The sequence below is a fragment of the Carcharodon carcharias genome, chromosome 4 (assembly GCF_017639515.1).
Source record: "Carcharodon carcharias isolate sCarCar2 chromosome 4, sCarCar2.pri, whole genome shotgun sequence".
NCBI classification, from domain to species: domain Eukaryota; kingdom Metazoa; phylum Chordata; class Chondrichthyes; order Lamniformes; family Lamnidae; genus Carcharodon; species Carcharodon carcharias.
The window spans coordinates 15,277,596-15,298,308 of NC_054470.1; the positions used below are offsets into that span (position 1 = coordinate 15,277,596).

At 43.6% G+C, this 20,713-nt stretch overlaps 1 protein-coding gene across 1 annotated transcript in view; it reads left to right on the top strand.

Moving 5' to 3' along the window:
* prdm6 (PR domain containing 6) overlaps positions 1-20,713 on the top strand; it is a 296,418-nt gene that overhangs the window by 200,116 nt on the left and 75,589 nt on the right. The window contains exon 4 of the mRNA XM_041186944.1: positions 11,900-12,024. Within this exon, the coding sequence (XP_041042878.1) occupies positions 11,900-12,024 (125 nt within the window). The remainder of the gene's footprint in view (positions 1-11,899; positions 12,025-20,713) is intronic.

Sequence of the window (20,713 nt, forward strand, 5' to 3'; positions counted from 1 at the left end):
GCAGTTAATTGCCTGTTTGTTACAGAATCAGGTTGGAGCTCCCAGCAACCATATAGGTGGATTTGGTGCTGGCTTTTCAGCCTGCCTAGGGGCCAGCTGACAAGATTCAACTTTAGGACTCTTTTTACTGAAACAGAAAAGGTGATGAGGAGATCTCAGAGAGCAGTTCAAAATTATGGAGGGTTTTAATGAGGTAAATCAAGAAAAGCCTAAAATTAAGATCAATACCAAAAGAATAAAGGGAAATTTTTGAAGAACGTTCTTACATGGAGAGTTATCAGGACATGGAAGTTCCAACCAGAAACAGTGGCGGAAGCAGGTTTCATAATAGGTTTTAAAAGGGAAGTGGATAAATATTTCTAAAATAAGAATTTATGTAGTGTGATGGGGAAAGAGCAGATGAATGGGGCTAAGTGGGTAGCTCTTTTAGAGAGCCAACTCAAGCTGATGGGCTGAAAGGCTTCCTTTCATGGTTAAAATTGTATGATTCTATTAACAGAGACAGGTTGGGATTGGCAAGGCTTCGTGCATTAACAATAACATCAAGCCAGTGAAACACTTCTATTAGTGGAAAATGTATGGGAAATCAAAAAGAATGTTCACACAAATTAACCCCAAATAAGGATAATGATGTTCTGAAAAGCATTGTGGAAAGCATAGCTGCCTGTAATCTTTCACAAGTCTCCATTGTTTTATTCTATGACAGAAGGATTGCTAGGACATTTACTTTGCACAAGTGATCCTTGGACAGCATTTCAACTGCTCCATTGTGGAAATAGAATTTGTCATGTGGAAAACAAAAAAAACTAGTGAGTGATTACTTAAGTAGGTTTTATATATCTCCACTCTCCAAACACTGTCACATAATAGACACAGTCAAAAGGTGCACATTGGGATTTTATTTTATCTACGAGCACAGACACATTCTTACAGATGAGTTAATGATGTTAGATCAATCTACTATTTAGGATCAGTAATAAATGAAGTGTAATTCTGCAAAGTTCAGCCGCTTACACAGAACCAGCTTGTTGTTGGTGAGCAGAGGTTATGTAATCGGGGTGATAGTGTTAGAGCTCTATTTCTGACCCATGCTTAGGTATGGCAGAGCTTCACAAAATTGATTCCATGGTATTGCTTCAGTGGAAATGGTTGTGCAAAGGTTTGCTTGTCAGTAGTCTTCACGTTAGCAGATTTCTGTGGGACAATTTCACAAGGTTCTGCTATGGATGTGGAGACATGGGGGCAACAAACCCTAATTAGGGCAAAAGTGTTAGCATTCATTGTTGATCCACATTCAGGTCAACAACAAAGTCTCATGAAATTATCCCTTGATATATTTGGAATTTCTTTTGTGTGACAAATTTGATTGGCTTCATACCCCAATAGAGTTCCAGGCTCTGTTATTTCTTGTGTTCCTGTGTTCTTAAGAGTACTGGAAATGCAGCACCAAGGCCACTTTAACTTTTGAATAGTAATGATTGAGAAGCATTGATCTCCTGAAGCAAAAGAACTGTCCTGAAATACCTTTAAAGCTTGGGCTACTGGCATGTCCAGCAGAATGGCCATCGTCTTGGACTGGCCAATTTTAAAAAAAAATTGACTTCATGCAGAATTACGCTGAAACAATCATTAATATTACAATAATAAAGATACTCAACTAATAGTTATTGTTTTATTGCTGCAATATTATCCTTAAACTACAGAAGTAAATGCCTGAGAAACTATTTTAAACAGGAATTAATCAATTATTTTAATTTTTCCACATCTGCTGTTCTATTATTTTAACTTTCTTTAATTTCCTTTTTTTCTGAGCACGAGCTACAAATACTTTTTAACCTGTTTCCTTCTGTTTTCCCACCATCCGCTTTTACCCGCTGGCCATAACGGCGGGTTTTCATGTCGCATTACCCCAAACCCGCTGCGTTATCTATGGATTCTTGGGAAACTCGCCATTCCCATGGAGGGAGGGCTCCAATTCACCCGCTCGCTGTCACCTCGCCACATTTAAAGTCCAGCCGCCTGCACACAGGTCAGTGCTTCCAGCCCATGGCTGCCGCAGGGAAGATGCCCACAAAAGGTAAAAAGAGTACAGCCCCCTGGTTTAGCGATGCGTCACTGGAACACCTTTTGGATGCCTGCCGGGATATCCTCCACATCCGCTGTGGCCGCAGGATGGACAGTGGTGTGAGCAACCAAGCTTGGGTGGTGGTGGTCAGTGGCAATGCCCTGCAAAAGAGGACAGCCACCCAGTGCCGCTACAGGTCTCATCTGTTCCGCCGAGTTAACTCACTCTTCTCATCACTCTCAACTCACACACTCACAAACCTATCACGCATCCACAGGGATCTCTCGAGCTTGCATCCTCATCCTGTCCTTGGCTCCACTCACCACACAAGCATTCCATGAATTGCTATATGTCCTGCTCACACATCTCTCCATCTATTTTCATGCAGGAGGAGCCTGCTTACATCAGCAGGGAGAGGCCCCAGGCTGGAGTTGGGGGGGGGATGGGGGTGGGGGGGGGGGTGGGGGAGGTGTGGAGTAGCCCACATTAGGCTGCTCACTCACTTTGAGGAGCGTGCCATCGTGCTGACTGGTGAGGATGTGGACACTGCCTGTGGTGACGGTAAGGTTGGTGGTGAACGCCCTCGTGAGGATCCTGCACCACATGATCCATCCTTCAACACAACGGTGAGTGCTCTCTCTCTCTCCTGCTTTTGACTCTGCTGCCATGCACTACTTATTGCTACTGTGGTTCACAGGGATCTTGGCCAAGGGACCAACACCCTCAGCCAGCCAGTCCCTCAGTTCCATCCACGTCCTCATCTACAGCCAAGAGGACCCCCCCTCCAGTGAAGAGGTGGAAATAAGCAGCCTGGAAGACCCGTCACTGCAGAGGAAGCAGCCGGCCCAGGAGTGATTATGGAGGGAAAAATGTGTGTGTGTGTGTGTGTGGTGGGACCTTTCGGAGACTCGTGCAAGCATGCTCACACGCACGCAGGTCCTTCATGTTTCACACTCATCTCAATGTCCGGAGCATTTTCAATGCTGCCTGCTGGGGTTCGCTTTCAATTGTCCATCTGAGCTGACCTGCATCTCCGCCCACCCACTGATCACACTCCCATGCAGCACCTGATCTCACCCACCACGACTTACGCTTCACTTTCGATTTGGACAGCATGCTGCTAATTTGGTTTCACTTTTGCTCCCCCCCCCGTCATTACCCTCCCCTAGTCACCCATTTCCTCTGCTCCGTTACCTACTGGCATAACCCTTTTCCTTCAGGGATGTCCAGACGAATATGCGTGACCCCTTCCGTCCCCTGAAAATCCCACCCCCCATTCACATTCACCTCCATGACCTCCTCCTTCCCACCCCAGGGTCCGTGTCTGCCTCAGGGTCCCCACCAACCATCCTCGCCCCCCCCTTCTATTGCTACCGTTGAACCCTCACGTTCCCAACTTACCACCTCACTCTGCCCTCGGCCATTCTCACCCTTCCTCCATATCTTGTCCACCCTTACCTCACTCCCCAGGAGGCAGACATGGAACCATCCAACACCCCCCCATGCATATTCATGCACATTCACCTGCACATACCCCCTCTGCACCTCTCCCCCGTCACCCCCCCCACCCCCCCCAACATCAGAACCCCTTACCCCTCCTCACCCCTTCCCACCTCCGGAACCCCTTCCTCCCCAGAACCCCTTCCCTCCACGCTGCTCCCTCCCGGAACCCCTCCCCTCTCTGGAATTCCTTCCCATTCCCCCGAACCCCACACTCACTTAGTCCCTCCCACTTCCTGACCCCTTCCTCCACCCTTTCCTCTTCAGCCACACTTAGTCCCTCCCCCCCAACTCCTTCCTTAGCCTCGCTTCTTCCTCCAGCCTCACTTTTTCCTCCAGTCTTACTCCTACCCCCTTCTTGAATCCTTCCTCCACTCTTTCTTCTTCCTCATCCCTTATTCCATCCCCTCTCCGCACCGCTTCCTCTACCTGGGCACATTCCCATCTCCGCACCCCTTCCTCTCCCCGGGCACATTCCCCTCTTCTCATCCCTTCCTTGCCCCAAACACCCTCCCCTCTCTGCATTCCTTCCCTTGCACCTTCCACCCTCCTACCTCCCCAGTTGCAGCCTTCTCCCCTGTTACCCCCTCCACCCCCATCGTTTCCCCTCACCCACCTCCCAACCTCCCCCCCCGACACCTTCATTGACCCCTCCCAACTTCCCCTCTTCCTGACACGTTCATTCCCTCCTCTCAACTTCACCCCACCCCCCCCCGACACCTCTTCCTCTCCCAGCTGATCCTAGCCCTTCCTCTCCCACCCCGTGACTCTCACCCATTGTGAGCATCAACAGTGACTATCCAACTTCCATGTGCTGCTTCACAGCAGAGCCATTGTCCATGAGCAATCACCCAGCATGCCTTGGACCTCCCTCCAGTGTGCCATTGCTATCAGGCTCCAACATCTACTGCTCATTGGATGTCCACAATGTGAGCAAAGCCCTGGCAGTTAAGTCCCAATTTCTGCACGTCACACTTGTCAAGATGTGTTCTACACCGGCGTGCTTTCCCGCTGATGTGGGTGGACGATCCAGCAGTGGGGACGATTCCAGTGGGCAGGCCCAATAATGAAAGGCGGATGTATTACAATGAGGTTCCCAACGTCCGATAGCGGGAAACGCGGCTCACCAGCGGTGGGATGAGCGGACAGTCGCAAGCTGGTTTCACGCCATCATGAAACCCATCGTACCATATTGTCTGCTTATGCCAATGAACACTCCCGACGCCGGCGGGCACAATAAGTCCCAGCCTTAGTTTTAATTCCTCATCTGAAAAGCCAGGCTAATCCTTGTACAACCCTTGTGTCAACCAGGGAGGGGTACTGATTAAACACCTTGACATCTCTCAGAAATAAACTGATCCTTGGCGAGGGTTAGAAATAAACCAGATGCAAGCATGCTACTAATTTTTTTTTTATAAGTTACATATTTTATTTCCCATTTTTCCCCATGTCTCCTGCAGCAGTGAAAGCATGTGGCCTGCCAATCCTCCACCAATCTTGATCTACAACCAGCATTAGGATGTCCACAAGTACAGCCAAGTAAGGCTTCCCTTTAATTTATCATTCCTCTCTGCAGGGAAGTACCAAGGCAACTTTGGGCAAGTGTGTAAGGAAACACAAGGCAGAATTTAAATGAGCCCACTGGACTGGGCATGATGGTGGGCGGGAGAATCAGATGACAGAACTCACACCAGATTCCTGGCATCAGGAAAACTCTTCCCAATTAAGTTGGGGGCAGGAAAGGCCTGATGTGGGAATCCTGCCCGCCGGCGGTGGGATGTCAATAGGCTCATTAGTGAACCACTTGACACCAATTATCCTTGCGCCCACTGGAATTTAGTAGTGACTGAGGGATTTGACATGAGTCATATAGCTCTCCATGCATACAGTATCGTTGGGAGGTTCCTCATTGTCAGACACTCAGTGCTCAATGGAGGGACCCAGCGCCAGGAAGGGGTGGGACCACTGGAAGTCAAACCCTGCCCTTGCACCCGCTCCCAGACACCCCCCCCCCCCACCCCAACTTCAACAACCCTGTCCCCTCAATCCCTATCCTGGCCCCACTCACTTGTGCCCTTGAATCCAGTGTTGATCATTGGTTTGTGCTTGGGAGCATTACTGGCAGCAGCCAGTGCCCCCAGAGTCCCAAACCCTGTGGAATGCCCAACACTGGTCAGTGTAAGTACCTGGCAGGCAATTAATTGCATCGAGCCTCCCTCACATGGACCGCCCCATCGTTGGAAATAAATCTCGGCCATGTTTTGCATCATTTCAATGTTATTTTAAAATTGTTTTATTTATTCATTTGTGGGATGTAAGTGTTGCTGACAAGATAAGCATTTATTTCCTGTCCCTAATTGCTCTTGGAGAGAAAAAGATGTACACTCATTAAATTATAACCAAGGGACTGAAAGTTCTCAGCCCTTGTGGGAGTATAACGGAATATAGACCAGATCCTGACCTTGTCCAGGTGTTTACTGGGCCTTTCCTGGGAGTAGATTCTTCACCTTTTGCAAAACAAGGCCATTGACACATAGGGATTTCCCATGTTCCTGGTCTGTTTTGTGGATCCTTGGCTGACTGCACACCGATTGAAACAAAGCGTCTAACTAAATGGAACCTACTTGGAGCTCCAGGTATGCATCATGACCTCAACCCCTGAAGACAACTGATAATTTTTTTAGACAAATAATTTTTAATGCAGACCATGAAGGAAGGAGTCCCGTGACACTCTGCATTTTGATGGTATCCAGTTGTAGAGAGGTCTCTGAACATATTGCCAAAATTGTGGTCTCAAACATTTTCAAAGCTTATAGTTTAATAGTTGCAGTTCTAAATATATAACACAAACCAATGAAAACTGAATCTAGATAGCTACACATTATTAGAAAGGGAACAATTTCTCCTGTTCGGTGGTAAATGGTAGACAGAGACAGGCTGCTAGCCTGGAGCCCTGCTTCTCTTCTGAGGCTAAACAGTGACTGAAGATAGAACCAAAAGCTGTATAATTAAAGCGATTCAAGCAGCTGAAGTCTCAGTCATGTGACAGGGTGGTTTCGAGTTGAGTTATTCAGCCGATGAGGCCCCCTTGTTAAGATCCATTGTGTTTTGATCAGGTAACTGTAGAACCATTAGCACAACATTGGAGATGAGGAATCCCAAGTGCTCTGCTGGCTGGTGCAAAGGCCTCATCTACTAACCTTTTGTATGAACCTTGACAGTAAGAGTCAGCAGGCTGTTCAACCTGCGGAAAAGGAGGGGGTATCATTGCTGAATCTTTTAAGTAAGGATAGTTGGGTGGTAATCAGAAGTAGGAATGCTTGCTTTTCTTGCATTTTGCAACACTAATGCCTGCTGTGGCATCTTTACTGTAAGTTGACAACAAATGACTTGGCACAGAGTGGAACTCTAACTTGGGGACATCCTGTCTCTGGCTCAGATATTCACTGGATAATTAAAATATAGCACCCTTTGAATGCACTTTAAAATATTCAAAGTGCCCTTGTGGAATAATTGAGGAGACATTTTTACCTGCTGCAAGCTGAGCTTTTCCTCAGATGACTGAGGGAGAATATTTTGCTTTATGAAGCTTTTAAATTTTATTTATATAGACAAGAGAAAAAAGAAACTGCTTCTCTTCCAGCGTATAGAAATTCAGTAATAGTGAAACACTTCAGTTGTGCAAAAACATCTATTCCTTGTACAAGTCAGCTGGTTTGAATTCCATATGTTTTGATTTGTGATGTCTTAATGGAATCCTCTTCAAAGAATTTTTAAGATTGATTGACGATCCCGACCACCCCATCCCAACACTTTGTTTTTATTTTGTGCTGACAATAATGTTCATTGGCACGAGTTCTACTATAACAGAGACAGGACATCATGCAGTTATCTTTATGAGTCATCCAAACACAATACTAAATACATGTCAGCAAAGGAAATATTAGTCAAGAGAAAAAATGCCTTTGATGTACTTCAGCATGCAGTGATTTGTGCAAAGCCTGAAACTGCTGCACTCTTGTAAGAAACAGTGTATGCTTATAGTTTTGTAATCTTTCTAAGAGGCTCTGAGACCACCCATTGTTTTAAAACAGTTCTGTCGTTTCAGAAGAAACTATACATTTAAGTCTAGCATGGGTCTTCTTACATACAGAACTTTGAACTGTCTTGTGATGTTTCTGTTGGAAGAAGTCAAACCGAGAAATGAAATCAGTGAAAAAAATTCTCCCCAATTCGACCCCCGCGCCCCCCCCCCCCCACCCATCCCCCCCCCCCCACCCCCCCCACCCCCCCATCCCCAGCAAGTTATCACTCATTTGAACTGTATAGTGCAGATCTTGTCAGAACCTGTGAAACTGTGGAAAGAATTATGAAAATTTTAGAGGCCTTTGCAATCGATGCACATGGGCATAGTTTTTGTTAGGTATTCATAGATACACCAAAAGCATTCTGCTTAGCTTGCAACACTCCAGTCAAATAGGATGGCAGAATGCTCAGTAAAAACAACACAGATGGAATTTTTGCAGCTGCAAGTGAAACTTAGAGATTCTCCTATTTATTTGTATTGATCTTCATGATGCTGTTGCCAAGAGTCACTTGGCAATGACAGAGTATGTTGACAAGTGCATATCTCACTATTAGGGAATTGTGCCAATGGATTCTCTCTTGTCTGTGGTGTTAAGCAAAGAGCAAATTGTATCGGCACTCACAAATCTTCATGATGTGACTTAGTCAGAGACAATGCTACATATTTCTTCCAGCTAAAAATGGCTACAGCTCACATTTTATAGGTTGGTTTTTTTATCGCTTGCTCTCATTTTCAAGCCAACTGAGTTTTCTAGTAGGTTTTACAGTGAGAAGCTATCATATGGACCCAGAAGGTCCCGTGTTTGTGCTGAGCTTATTGATATCAGAGGATTCATGGTAAGGATGTTATGACTGGCCTCAGCAATCCTAGATGTTAGGAAGGGAAAGATCAACCACGGCTCCCACCCTTGATCCAAAAAATTCCAGCAGGGTGCAGAAATGTGATGGGATGGGACTTCGGCCCATTGCTTTTCTGCTCCTCTAATCCAATCCCAAGTCTAGGAATGGAATCATTAGGATATTCAGGTTGGGCTTCACGCCTGTAATGGTGCAATAAAGGTCTCATCCCCTAGGAAGTGGTGATACTCAGTGTGGCACACTGCCATTCCTATGGATGCCACCCCAGGTCTGATTCAAGCTGAAGATACATGCCAGAACTTTTTTGGAAATCCCCCATTTATCTTTCTATCCCATATTCACAGGGTCTTCACAAGATCTATTAGGAACTAGCTGGACAGCTTTCCTGGGGTAGTCTTGGAACACCCTGAGAGGCAGCCTCAAAGTCAGGCAGCAATCTAACAGGGGCAGGCTTAAAAAGAACAATTTACTTGGGAACCTCTGAGCAGCTGAAACCCAATGGATGCAAGTTCGACCCCGAACTGCAGCCCACAATGCCCCAGCTAAGATCAATCTTTAATTCCATGCACTCCCTCCCAGTGGGAATTTCTGCTATTTTATTTCCTGAGATACTACTTTCTTTCAAGGTACAGCTAGCTTCTTAAATTATTGGCACTTTTTCTTGGACAAGGCACTGAAGAATACCTAATAACCGTGGAATTGTACTCCACCAAAGAGCATATGCAGGCATGGGAAACAGAGAAAATTGGAAATTTAAAAAAAACAAGCCTCTTCTAATATTATTCTGTGATTGAACACTGGGAAGTGATTCAGTGGAGCAGAGGTAACTCACCTTTTAATCTCTCCTTGCCTGGGGGAAGTGTTACCTGCAGTGTATTTCCCCTAACAGTCAGATCTGAATTTGAAGCTTACCAAAAGTGCACCAGTGGCGTCGATCCATGTCCTAGCAAGCTGTGGCACAACTTGGGTCATACGCTAACATGTTGAACCATCGTGCCTCTTTTGAAAATAGATTTGTAAACATCAACATCTCATTATTTAGTTCCTATGTTTTATGTTTTGAAACTTTCTGGTCATTGTGGGTAGCAATATTATTGTTAAGAATGGGGCACTTTCTATGTATCCCTCAGTGTTAACAGGAAGCATTACCGGTCCAGGTACAGTACAGCCAGATGCACATTAACGCTTGCTCTACACAGCCCCAAAAACATGTCATAGTCCGCTTCAGTCGAACATCTAGGGGGCAATTTTGTCAACGGTATGCCATTCCTGCCAGGATAATTGGAAGTGTGCACCACGTCCGCTCTCTTGCTTTTTTCCTTTTCCCACGCAATTCCAATTAAAATTTAAAGTGCCAGTGAGTGCATGGGAGACTCATGTGATCACCCGGTGGGGAAAGCTTTTCAGTGGTGAAACCTATCATCAGCTGACAATGCAGCAGATATATGTGGGCTATAAAGGAGACTCGTGGCCCACAGGGAGGTTCTGCATCACAGCCTTTTTTGCCAAATTCCATTGCCATTAACATAACATCAGAGTACAGGGGTGGTGTGGGTGCTTTTCAAAATTAAATTACACTTATAAGTTTTTCACATTATTTTATTCATATGTGCATCATCGTTATTTGCTGGGACAGTTTAGTCAGAGAGTTAAATGCACTGGCACACCTCATAGTTGGTACACATTGTTGGTTACAGGAGAGTGAGGGACAAAACAATGTTGTGTTTTTTGTTTACTCTTCATTGAATGTTCAAGTAAGTATCCAATATTGTACTTGCCACTCTGTGGGACATGGCTGAACTCACTGGCCATCCTTTCCATGTGTTGTAAAGGACATTGTCTGAGGTAACTCTCACAGGGATAATTTAAATGTTGTAGGTAAACTTAAAGCCCTCTAAGGACCCTGCAAACCAACACCCTGAGATGGACCCAAAAGTGGACAGTACTTTAGGTCCCTCATTTTCCTATCTTGACTGACTGTTCCCACCACCCAGGATGCCACGCTCATCCCACTTCACTACCACCTGCCCCCAACCCACTCTCTGTCCTCCCTGCATCTCTCTTCCACTCCTTCATGCCCTGACTCCACTCCACACACCCCTCCCTGCTCACCACTGACTCACCCTTGTCTGTTCCAAGCCTCCAAGCTCCCATTCTCCTACTCTTTTCCCTTGTGCTATGGAGTTAAACAAGGAAAACAGCTGACCTTACACATAAGTGCGCAAAGTCAACTGATGCAGGCCACCTTTAAACAAATGTTAACTGGGTGCTACGAGATTCTTATGTGCTGCCGACTTCATCTTGAAGGTAAGGTACAATTAAAAAACGTCTTACGCTAATGAGTATTCACGGCATGCAAATATATTACAAGTATGAACCTGCCACAGCATGGTGTAACGCTCGACACATCGCAAATATGCTGTTGACTTTATCAGTGCATCTCAACGTGCCATCAGAAAATCGAGATTTCACATCCTGTCCCATCAAGTCACCCCACACATCATGACAAGGGTGAGTCAGTGGTGAGCAGGGTGGGGTGTGTGGAGTGGAGTCAGGGCATGAAGGAGTGGAAGGGAGATGCAGGGAGGACAGAGGGTGGGTTTGGGGACATGTAGTGGTGAAGTGGGATGAGCTCTGGCATCCTGGGTGGTGGGAACAGTCAGTCAAGATAGGAAAATGTGATGTGTGGGCTGACTTGATGGGACAGGATGTGCTACTTTTTGCTGGCTCCATAAAATTCCTCCTCTACCGTACCAATGTAACTTTCCCTCTTCTGCATCATCAGCATTTTGGACTTTTTGAATGAAGTTGCTATTTTAATGGCAATTTATGAGGCAGAATATATAACTGAGTGTATGTGATTAAGAATTTCTCTTGTCACCATGTGTAACAATATCATAAAATCGCTTACAAAGACTTTCATTAATTGGTAAACGTGAACTGTAAGCATTTCAACAACCAGAGGAATCCTTACTTTATTTCAAAATTATTTTCAAAAGTCACCATTCTATGTATTAAAAATATATCTGTTGTATAATTTTTCCTATTTAAAAATTATATATCTTACTTCCATCTTTTTAAATGTTTCACCCACCCTACTCTCTTGATATGCAGACATACGTGATCCTGACTGATTTGCTGTCCAAATTTCACTGTCCATGAATAAACAACATTTTTTTTTACACCTCATTTGATTTGGATGTGGTCATGTGCCCAGTTACAGAGGATGAGCTGTATCCTACCACTTTGTAACACAATACTCAGCATCGATTTGTTGCTTCTTGAAAGCCTAGCATCATTCAAGAAAAAAATGTGCTTTTCATAAGTTATCAAAATTGAAATCACTTTATTTATGTGTTTTACCAATGCTTTTTATTTACTATTTATCAGGTCATGCATATTCTACAGAGCCTGTGATGACATCCCAAGAGGAATGGAGCTTTTGGTCTGGTACAACGATAGCTACACCTCATTTTTTGGGATCCCCTTTCAGTGCATCGCACAAGATGACAATTGTAAGCCTTTCTTTTAGTGGCTTTAAAATAGTCTGAATATAGAATGTACCCCTTTCACTGCCATACTCTATTGGCACACAAACTCTATCTGGCACTGCATGTGTGGAGTTTGTAGAACTAGTAAAATCAGCTGAAAATCTCACATGTGAAGGCTGTTTTTCTTAGCTGTGCTGTTAAATCTCAGGACATCCTGATTAAATGGTACAGTTGAGAGGTGTGGAATTGAATTGTGATGGTCACGGTGTTGTTCTAGTAGTTCTTAGTTTTATAAATAATCCTGTTCAAGTATTTGCTGTTCTGTATGCTACCAGCTTTTATTCAAATAATTGTTTCAGATTTTATTAGCTGCACAAAGAAAGAAACTGCAACTTTAAATAGTTCACTGATAAATGCTCTGTCAGGAATTTCATCCTGTATTGCAAAGTCATGGGAAAATCCCACTTGTAACATTGCATTTTGTCAGCAATTGGCAGCAAGCTGGCTTCTCTTTCCTGTGGCGCATTTTGGGTAAGACTCTAGCCAGTTTATTGCCACCTTGGCATGGCAGCATACTTGAAATTATGTGAAGCCCAGCTAAAGAAAACAAGCTGGTTGTGGGACCAGGTTTCTCTGTAATTAGGAAGCTAGTAGAACACATGAGAGTGGGTTTATTTCTGGGTAAATTGTTGAATTACTTATTTTGTATAAAAGAAGTTGGACCTTCTTGCACTATAGATTAATGCCAACTTTTACACATGCCCAAATCATTATAAGCTGTAGGCTTATGCCAGGGAGGTTGCTAAGAATATGCTCATTTATGATTATTCTGTGAAAGTTGTAAATGTATTCAAAAGTTCAAGCTAATAATTTTTGTTAGTTACTTCACACAGAGATATGAGATCATTAACATAGAATTTGCTGCATTTTCACAGCAAGTGTTGTTACATGCATGGGTCATTGATGGATACTAGCATTGGAAAATATTTCTTTATCTTTACAGAAGAAACACTGCTACAAATTCACAAACATTTTGTCCCATGTAAAGTATTCTTAATAATTTGGAATGCACATGGTTAGTTATTACCATGGATTACCTAATAAAATGATCCATAAATAAATTGTAGGATATAATTTCTGTTGTACATTTGATGATAAGTTTAATTATGAACTTTGAAATATTGCAAACTTTCTCTGCAACTTGCTCAGGGCGTGGTACTAGATGTGTGAAATGTTTCTCTCTGACTTAAGGACATATAAAACACTCAATGTTTAACACTTGGGTAACTTTTTTATGAACAGCTTGGTTGCTTCAGAAATGTTATCACTTCCAAACTATAAACAAAACGGAAGCAAACAAGACTTCCAATGAAATGAATTATATTCCAAAGATTAAATCCCTCCCCATGGCAAGTTTGGTGGTGAGGGGGTTTAATCAGGCAAGAGGTCGGGATCATCCTGTCTTTCCCTGAATAAATCTGTGGTGGGAACTCCCATGGATGGTCTTCTCACCCCTCCACCAATTGAGGCCCTTAATCAGTATTAATCTAGCGATGAGTGGGGGTTCACCATGTAGGGAGCACAACAAGCAAATCTGTGTGGGGCTGTTTGTGGGCTCCCAGGGGGCCCCTCTATCAAAAGCACTCAGGGTCCAATGGAGGGACCTGGCATCGGGAAGGGGTGCCCAGTGAAAGCCAACTCTGCCCTTGCTGCTGACCCCCCTCCCTGTTCCCCAGCAACTCAAACCCAGAGACCCCCCACAAGCCCCCCACAACCCCTGCCATCACTCATCTATGGCCTGGGATCCAATGACAATACTTGACCTTGTGTGAGTTTCATACCAGAAGCAGCCAGCACCTCCCCGGTGATTGGCTGGCAGCTCTTGGCAGGCAGCGCTTCCTCCCCCGGGGTACTTGATTTCGGGTAAGGCACGCCACAGATCAGTGAAGCACCTAGGTTGCACTTAATTCAGCGGGTCTTCCCTAAAAGAGGCAACAGAGGGCTCCAGCTGCTCTCCAGCCATCACATCCATTAGATCTAGCCCATAGCGTGGTGCACTGTCTCTATAACAACTGCCTAAATAATCTCAGTCTTCCTTTTAGGTTATTAGTCTAGGTCATAATTAAGAACCTTATTAAACCTGCTCCAGAAAATGAAATTAACGTAAGTAGGTCTGGTTAAAAAGTTAGCAATGACTCAGGCACGATGGCTAAGTTACTCCTTTCTGTGCTGTAAATTTTATAGTTCTATGAAAACCAACAGGTAACTTGGTTAATTTTACTGCAGAAACCTGATTTCGATTGAAGCTTTAATAAAACAATCTATCTGTTGCATTCATCCCACACAACCCTCAAACCTTTCCTTCCGAGTGTGGAATATTCCCGGTCCTACCAAAATGGGGTTGAAGGAGAGGCTGGGAGGAAACTCCGATATATCAGCCTTGGGCCAGTGGCCCAGCATGTCCCCACTTCAGGGCAACCTTGCTGGAGGCGTGTCATTACTGACAACGGCTATCCATTTGGCAACAGCAGGTAGTCAATCTGTGTAATTATTTGCCCATTTGTGAGCTGATTAGGGAAGCCACCAGGATCCAACCAGCGTTTGGTCTGAGGCCAAAGCCAGCAGGTGCCTGGAGGTGGCTTGCAGCTGGATGGCTGGGGGAGGGAGGACGTGTTGCCAGCAAGTGCTTGCTTGGGACCCAGAAATGGTCCTGCCCCTCGATTATTTTTAAAGTGGACTAGATTCCACCTGAAGTGAGCCCTAGATCTAACTAAGGAACAAGCAGATTACCATCCTGGAAAAGCCCCACGGCTCACGTAAACCATTATATAGGCCTGGAATTTCCTGAAATAGTGCATTTGGTCACAAAGTTAGGCCATTGTGCAGCCTGATCCACCAGTGATGAATTTAAGACAAGATTAATTGAAAAACTGCATAAGATACACTGCAGCAAATGGTACATCCTGTGACTGAAGGGAGGTAGTAATCAGTGTTCTCCACCACACACAGTTTGGTGTCAGAGTTCTGAATCTATTTTAGCAAATAGAGCATCTTCATTCTACTAACAAACAAAGCTACCACTTATTCAATTTATACACAATATAGATGTAAACAATAGCAGCAAAATATATGTTTCTGTGCACACTTGAGGTGTCAACCTGATGAACCTATTACACAGAACTACTTTGCATGTCAAACAGCATAAGCAGCAAGCAATAGACATGGCTAAGCAATCCTACAACCAATGGATCAGATCTAAGCTCTGCTGTCCTGCCACATCCAGTCGTGAATGGTGGTGGACAATTAAACAACTCACTGGAGGAGGAGGCTCCTCAAATATCCCCATCTTCAATGATGGAGGAGCCCAGCACATCAGTGCAAAAGATAACACTGGAGCATTTGCTGCAATCATCAGGCAGAAGTGCTGAGTGGATGATCCATCTCGGCCTCCTCCGGAGGTGCCCAGCATCCCAGATGCCAGTCTTCAGCCAATTCGATTCACTCCACGTGACATCAAGAAATGACTGAAGGCACTGGATACTGCAAAGGGGCCAAGCATCTTTACATTACAATGGCATGCAGACACATCATACCACGTCCCCCTTTCTTTGCCAAAGAAAAGTTTGATCCCTTCCAATGGAGTAATGCAATACAATCTTCACTTGCGATTCCTTCTCCCCCCATCTCAAGTCTCTGCCTTTACAAATTTGGATGTTCTTGAGGCTTGACAGTTCTTCCACGTCTCGGTCTGACACTTTTGGGAGTATTCTGTGTTCCCGGTGCTTGGCTATCTCCATTCACTCCTATGAGTTGTGTTTCTCTTTAACAATTCACTTGCTTTTTTTTCAGACACTGTGGATTTATCCCATTCCTTCCGCAGGGAATGTGCATTCCATTCATTCCTAGGGTGGACTCGAATTTTCTTTCTCCATGGTGTTGGCCATGTTCTTGCTGTTTCACTTGTTTCACAATCTTAGCCAAACATCTGTTCGCTGTTTTATTTTCAAATAATTTGCAAGCTTATGAATCCTTTCGTTCAGCTCGGCTTTTTCTTCTTCTAGAGCCTTGCACTTCAGTGTTGGATTTACATTTCCAATATTATTTCTATCTTTTCTTTCTGTGTCTGCAACAGAACTTTGTCCTTGTGCTTCATTTTGGATTCACTGTTGGCCAGGTCTGCGTCTGGCGAAATCTTAACTTGTTAAGTGAGCAATTCAAGCCTTCATTGTCCAATCGCAGCTTGGAAAGTTAGGCGGCCTTTCCTTTCAATGCCTTTTTTCCAGTCAGATGCTTCTTCTTTTCTTTGGTCTGTTACTTGTAGCTTTCAGGTTCCCCCTGGAATATAGAGCAATGCTGAGTATTCTCTGCCAACTGCTTCTTCAGTTAGTTCAGAGCGATATTAAAGTAATCTTCCTTCTCTTCATAATTCTCCAGAGGAATAAACTTTGCCCTAAGGAATTCTTGTAGCGTGCGAAGGTCTGTCAACAGGTTTTCCTTTTCTTTGTGAAGTTCGCTTGCTTCATCTTGAGCTTTCCTGTAATTCAGCATGGTTTCCTCAAGTTTATTCTGCTGTGCTTCCATTCTGCTGTTTAAGACAGTCTTCGTTTCTTCATGTTTCTGAATGGTTAAGTATTTCTTTTGCATTTGATCTTGAAGGACAATCAGCTTTTCTTTCAACTATATCATTTCTTGTTGACCTCTTGCCAACTCACTCTGGGCTTCAGTGCATCATTTTGTTGCTACTGATATTTCAAATGCAGTTTTTCTCAAGTAATATTCAACATCCTTTTTAGCTCCTCATGTTTTTCTATGGCTACATATTGATTCTTAAAGGAGTAGTTCAGGGTCACAACTTCTTTGCATGCCTTTTCTGCCTGCTGTTTTGCATGGCTATTTTTCTGGTTGAGTTATTCCAACTCCTGCTTTCATTTGGCAACCGAGGAATTGAGGGTCATTATCTTCTCCTTTGCGTCATCTCTGAAATTTGTTTGTTCAGATCTTGAACAGCTTGGTTCATTGAAGACTACAGTTTATTGTACATTTTTGAAGGTATATACTCAGCTTGAATCTTGTGCTTTAAATCTTCCAGTTCAGCTCTGATGCAAACATTTTCTTGCAGAACAGCTTCATTTATTTATTTCACATTTTGCTTCTTTTTCGGTACCTTAGATAGCTTTCCTTCATTCATAGCTATCTGTTCACTGTGCACTGTTACCTGACCCCCTCACCCTGGGGTCTTTTGGCTCTCTCTCCCTGAGTTGTCTGTTGCACTCTCTCTGGGGTCTTTTGTTGCCCTAGGCAATTTATTGGGAGTTGCCCTTTCTCCAGGGTCTCTTGTTATTGCTCTCAGCATTTTATTGGGAATTGCCTCTTTCTAGGGTCTCTTATTGCCTTTGACTCTTCATTGAGAGTTGCCTTCTCTCTGGGTCTCTTGGTGCCCCACTCATGGGTCTGGTTTAGCCCTTTCCATAGCATAAATGTGTCTGGCTCTTCTAATTTGCTGTCCATGGCTGTTTGTTCTTTTGTCTTGTAGTTATCATTTTAAATGTTTTTACCTCTTTAAGACTGTCATTGAGGCAAACATTTCTTTCTGAAGCTCTGTAATTCTGAAGAAGGGTCATACAGACACGAAACGTTAACTCTGTTTCTCTCGCCACGGATGCTGTCAGACCTGCTGAGTTTTGTCCAGCATTTTCTGTTTTTCTCTCTAAACGTTTCTTTCACTCGGGCTGTCTGCAGCTGCCGGCTTTCTCTGCTTGAGTTTCGCATACTTCTTTATGGTTTTGGTGAGCTCTCTGGCGATTGTGGCTGCTTTCGTTTTTGAACTTCTAAACATTCAAGGTAGAATTATTGGTTTTCTCTGTGATTCTTTCCTTTTTTTCCTCTGCAGGTCCTCTTCTTTGGTGTTTTGGCAGGCTCATGGTCTGATCAGGGCCCTTTTTTTTAAACTTAAAGCGACAGCACTTTTCTCCTCTTCACTGCCTACCCTTTGCTTTTTCTTTCAGGTAACTTTCTTTTTGTTCTTAGCAGCTCCTTCTTTACTCTGCAGTTTTTCTTCTTAAACTTTTGACTCTGCCGGCTGATTTTTATTTAACTTCTTTTCTTTTTAACCTCGGTGCAGCATGGCCACCACTGCTGCAATCTGCTGAGCCCTGGGACTGCCATCTGTTGTATAATGTAAGTATAGCTTCTTTCCTGTGACTTTGCTCACCCTCTCATAAACTGACCAGATTCTTTGATATAAGCAAAATACTGCAGATGCTGGAAAGCGGAAACAAAAACAAAAATTGCTGGAAAAACTCAGCAGGTCTGACAGCACCTGTGGAGAGAAAGACAGAGTTAACAGTTCAAGTCCATATGACTCTTCTTCAGAACCCTGTTCTGAAGAAGATTCAACAGGTTCTTTGACTCTGCATTACTCAGGGTCTTGCAATTTTTGTATTTTTGCTCACCTGTTTTTGTGATCTGACCAGGTTTTTTTTTCCATTTACTCTGCACCACCCGGGGATCTTGCAATAAACACTCACTCACTCTGGTGGATTCCTCAACTTCTAAGGCTGTGGTGAAGCTTCTTTATTTGTTTAATTTTTCTTTTTAGGAGCTTGACTCTCTAGTTTGGCTTCAGCTGTTTTTAGTTTCTCATACCTTGAGACACTGTTCTGGGTTCATTGTTTAAAACTGTGCCTTTCATATCACTGCTGATGTGATATCTTTTGAAGTGGCCACTGCTGCCAACCATTTGTAATATGGGTTCTTTAGATGTCTCAGTGATGAAATCTTGAGACTTGTATATTTAAACATAAATCCTTTATTGCTAACCTTTAATTATTTACAGATCCCGTGTAACTGTCACACATGGAGCTGTTACCTCCATGCATGCTGGTTCCAGAGTGTTGTCTCTAGACTGTTCTCTCTGAGTTTGTTACCATGTGACTTTATGTGTCATACCCTAGGCAGCGCTCTTCTCCAGTCCCACATTAACCCTTGCTCTGCCGAGGACCTTAATATTACAATGGCATGCAGGCACATCATACAACAGGGGTATATGCACATAAATCATTGAAGGCAGCAGGACAGGTTGAGCAAACAGTTAATAAAGCATGTGGGATCTAGAGCTTTATAAATAGGGCATAGAATACAACAATAAGGGATTTATGATAAACCTGTGTAAAATCCTGGTTCAGCCTCATCTGGAGTATTGAGCCCAGTTCTGGGCACCACATTTTAGGAAGAATGTGAAAATATTAGAGAAAGGATTGACAAGAATGGTTCCAGGAATGAGGAACTAAAGTTATGTGGATAGATTGGTGAATTTGGAGCTGGTCTTCTAGAAGAAGAGAAAATTAAGTGGAGAATTTATAGAGATGTTCAAAATTATGAAGGGACTGGACAGAGTACATAGGGAGAAGCTTTTTCTGTTGGTGAAAGGATCAAGAACCAGAAGAAATCAGTTTAAGGTGATTAACATAAGCAGAAAAGAGAAAAAACTTTTTTACACAGTGAGTGGCTAGGATCTAGAATGTGATGAAGGCAGATTCAATGGAGGCCTTTAGAAGGGAATTGGCCAATTAACTGGACAGAAAAAAATTGCAGGGCTATGGGGAAAAAGGGGTATGAGGGATTAGATGAGTTGGTCTTGCAGAGAACTGGCACAGACATGATGGGCTGAATGGCCTCCTGTATTGTGACTATTCTATGGGTGGAATTTTTTGGACCCCTGCTGGAGGGTTTTAAGGTGGGGGCAGGTAAAATGCAGCGTGTGGTCTGCCCGCTGCCTACCTAACTGTCCTGACCTGTATCCCATTTTACAGAGGGTGGTGGAGGCATCAGGCAGCCTTTAATTTAACACATTTTTGAATGCGCCTGAATTTAAACCTCAGATATGTTATTTTGCCCAGATTGATGGTATTTAAGTCAGACAATATGGGGATTCTAAGTGTTCCAGGGAGTTTACAGGTTCTGACTGCATGTCTGATGATTCAGATGTTAACTGTGTAATTATATAATTTAGTTTTTTTTTCTTTCTTGACAAGGTATCCCTGGCAAGATTCAGCTTGTATTGATTTCATGTAGTGCATGTCACTGCTATTTAAAACTTCTATGTTGGAATACTTGATTCCATTTATGTTGAGTCACTTCTAATAATTGACAGGATTGAAAATGTAGTTGAAGCACGTCCATGTATTTTGCATTGTTTACAGTGCCTTCCACCTGGTGCAGCCTTTATTATTGATCACGTTAGACAATGTTGCTGAAGCTGCTCAACCCTCTGTGAGCTACTGTTACATAATAAACATTTCCATCTTTGGTTTACAGCGCAACAATATGTTTAACATTACATAGTTCAACATTGAATATTGACCACACTACCTGATAGTCAAACGTCCTTCTTCCACAACCTTCTCTGAAAGAACCAGTCTTTACTTTTATGCCTCATCATGGTACAGCTCTTAGCGTTATACGGAAATTTTGACTGGACATTTGCATCATATCTTCATATCCATCGGTATGACTCTCCTTTTCCACAGGGGTCATTGACTGTCAAAAAATGTACAGCCAGAGCAATTCACCTCTCCAACACCCTCACAGTCCCAGTTGTTAAGAATAAAACTTGTCAGGTATATTAAACTTATTCATTACTTCTACCTCCTTCATCTAATTATAGCGATGCCATATAAACTTACTAGGACTTGCAGAAATAAGATGGTTAGAA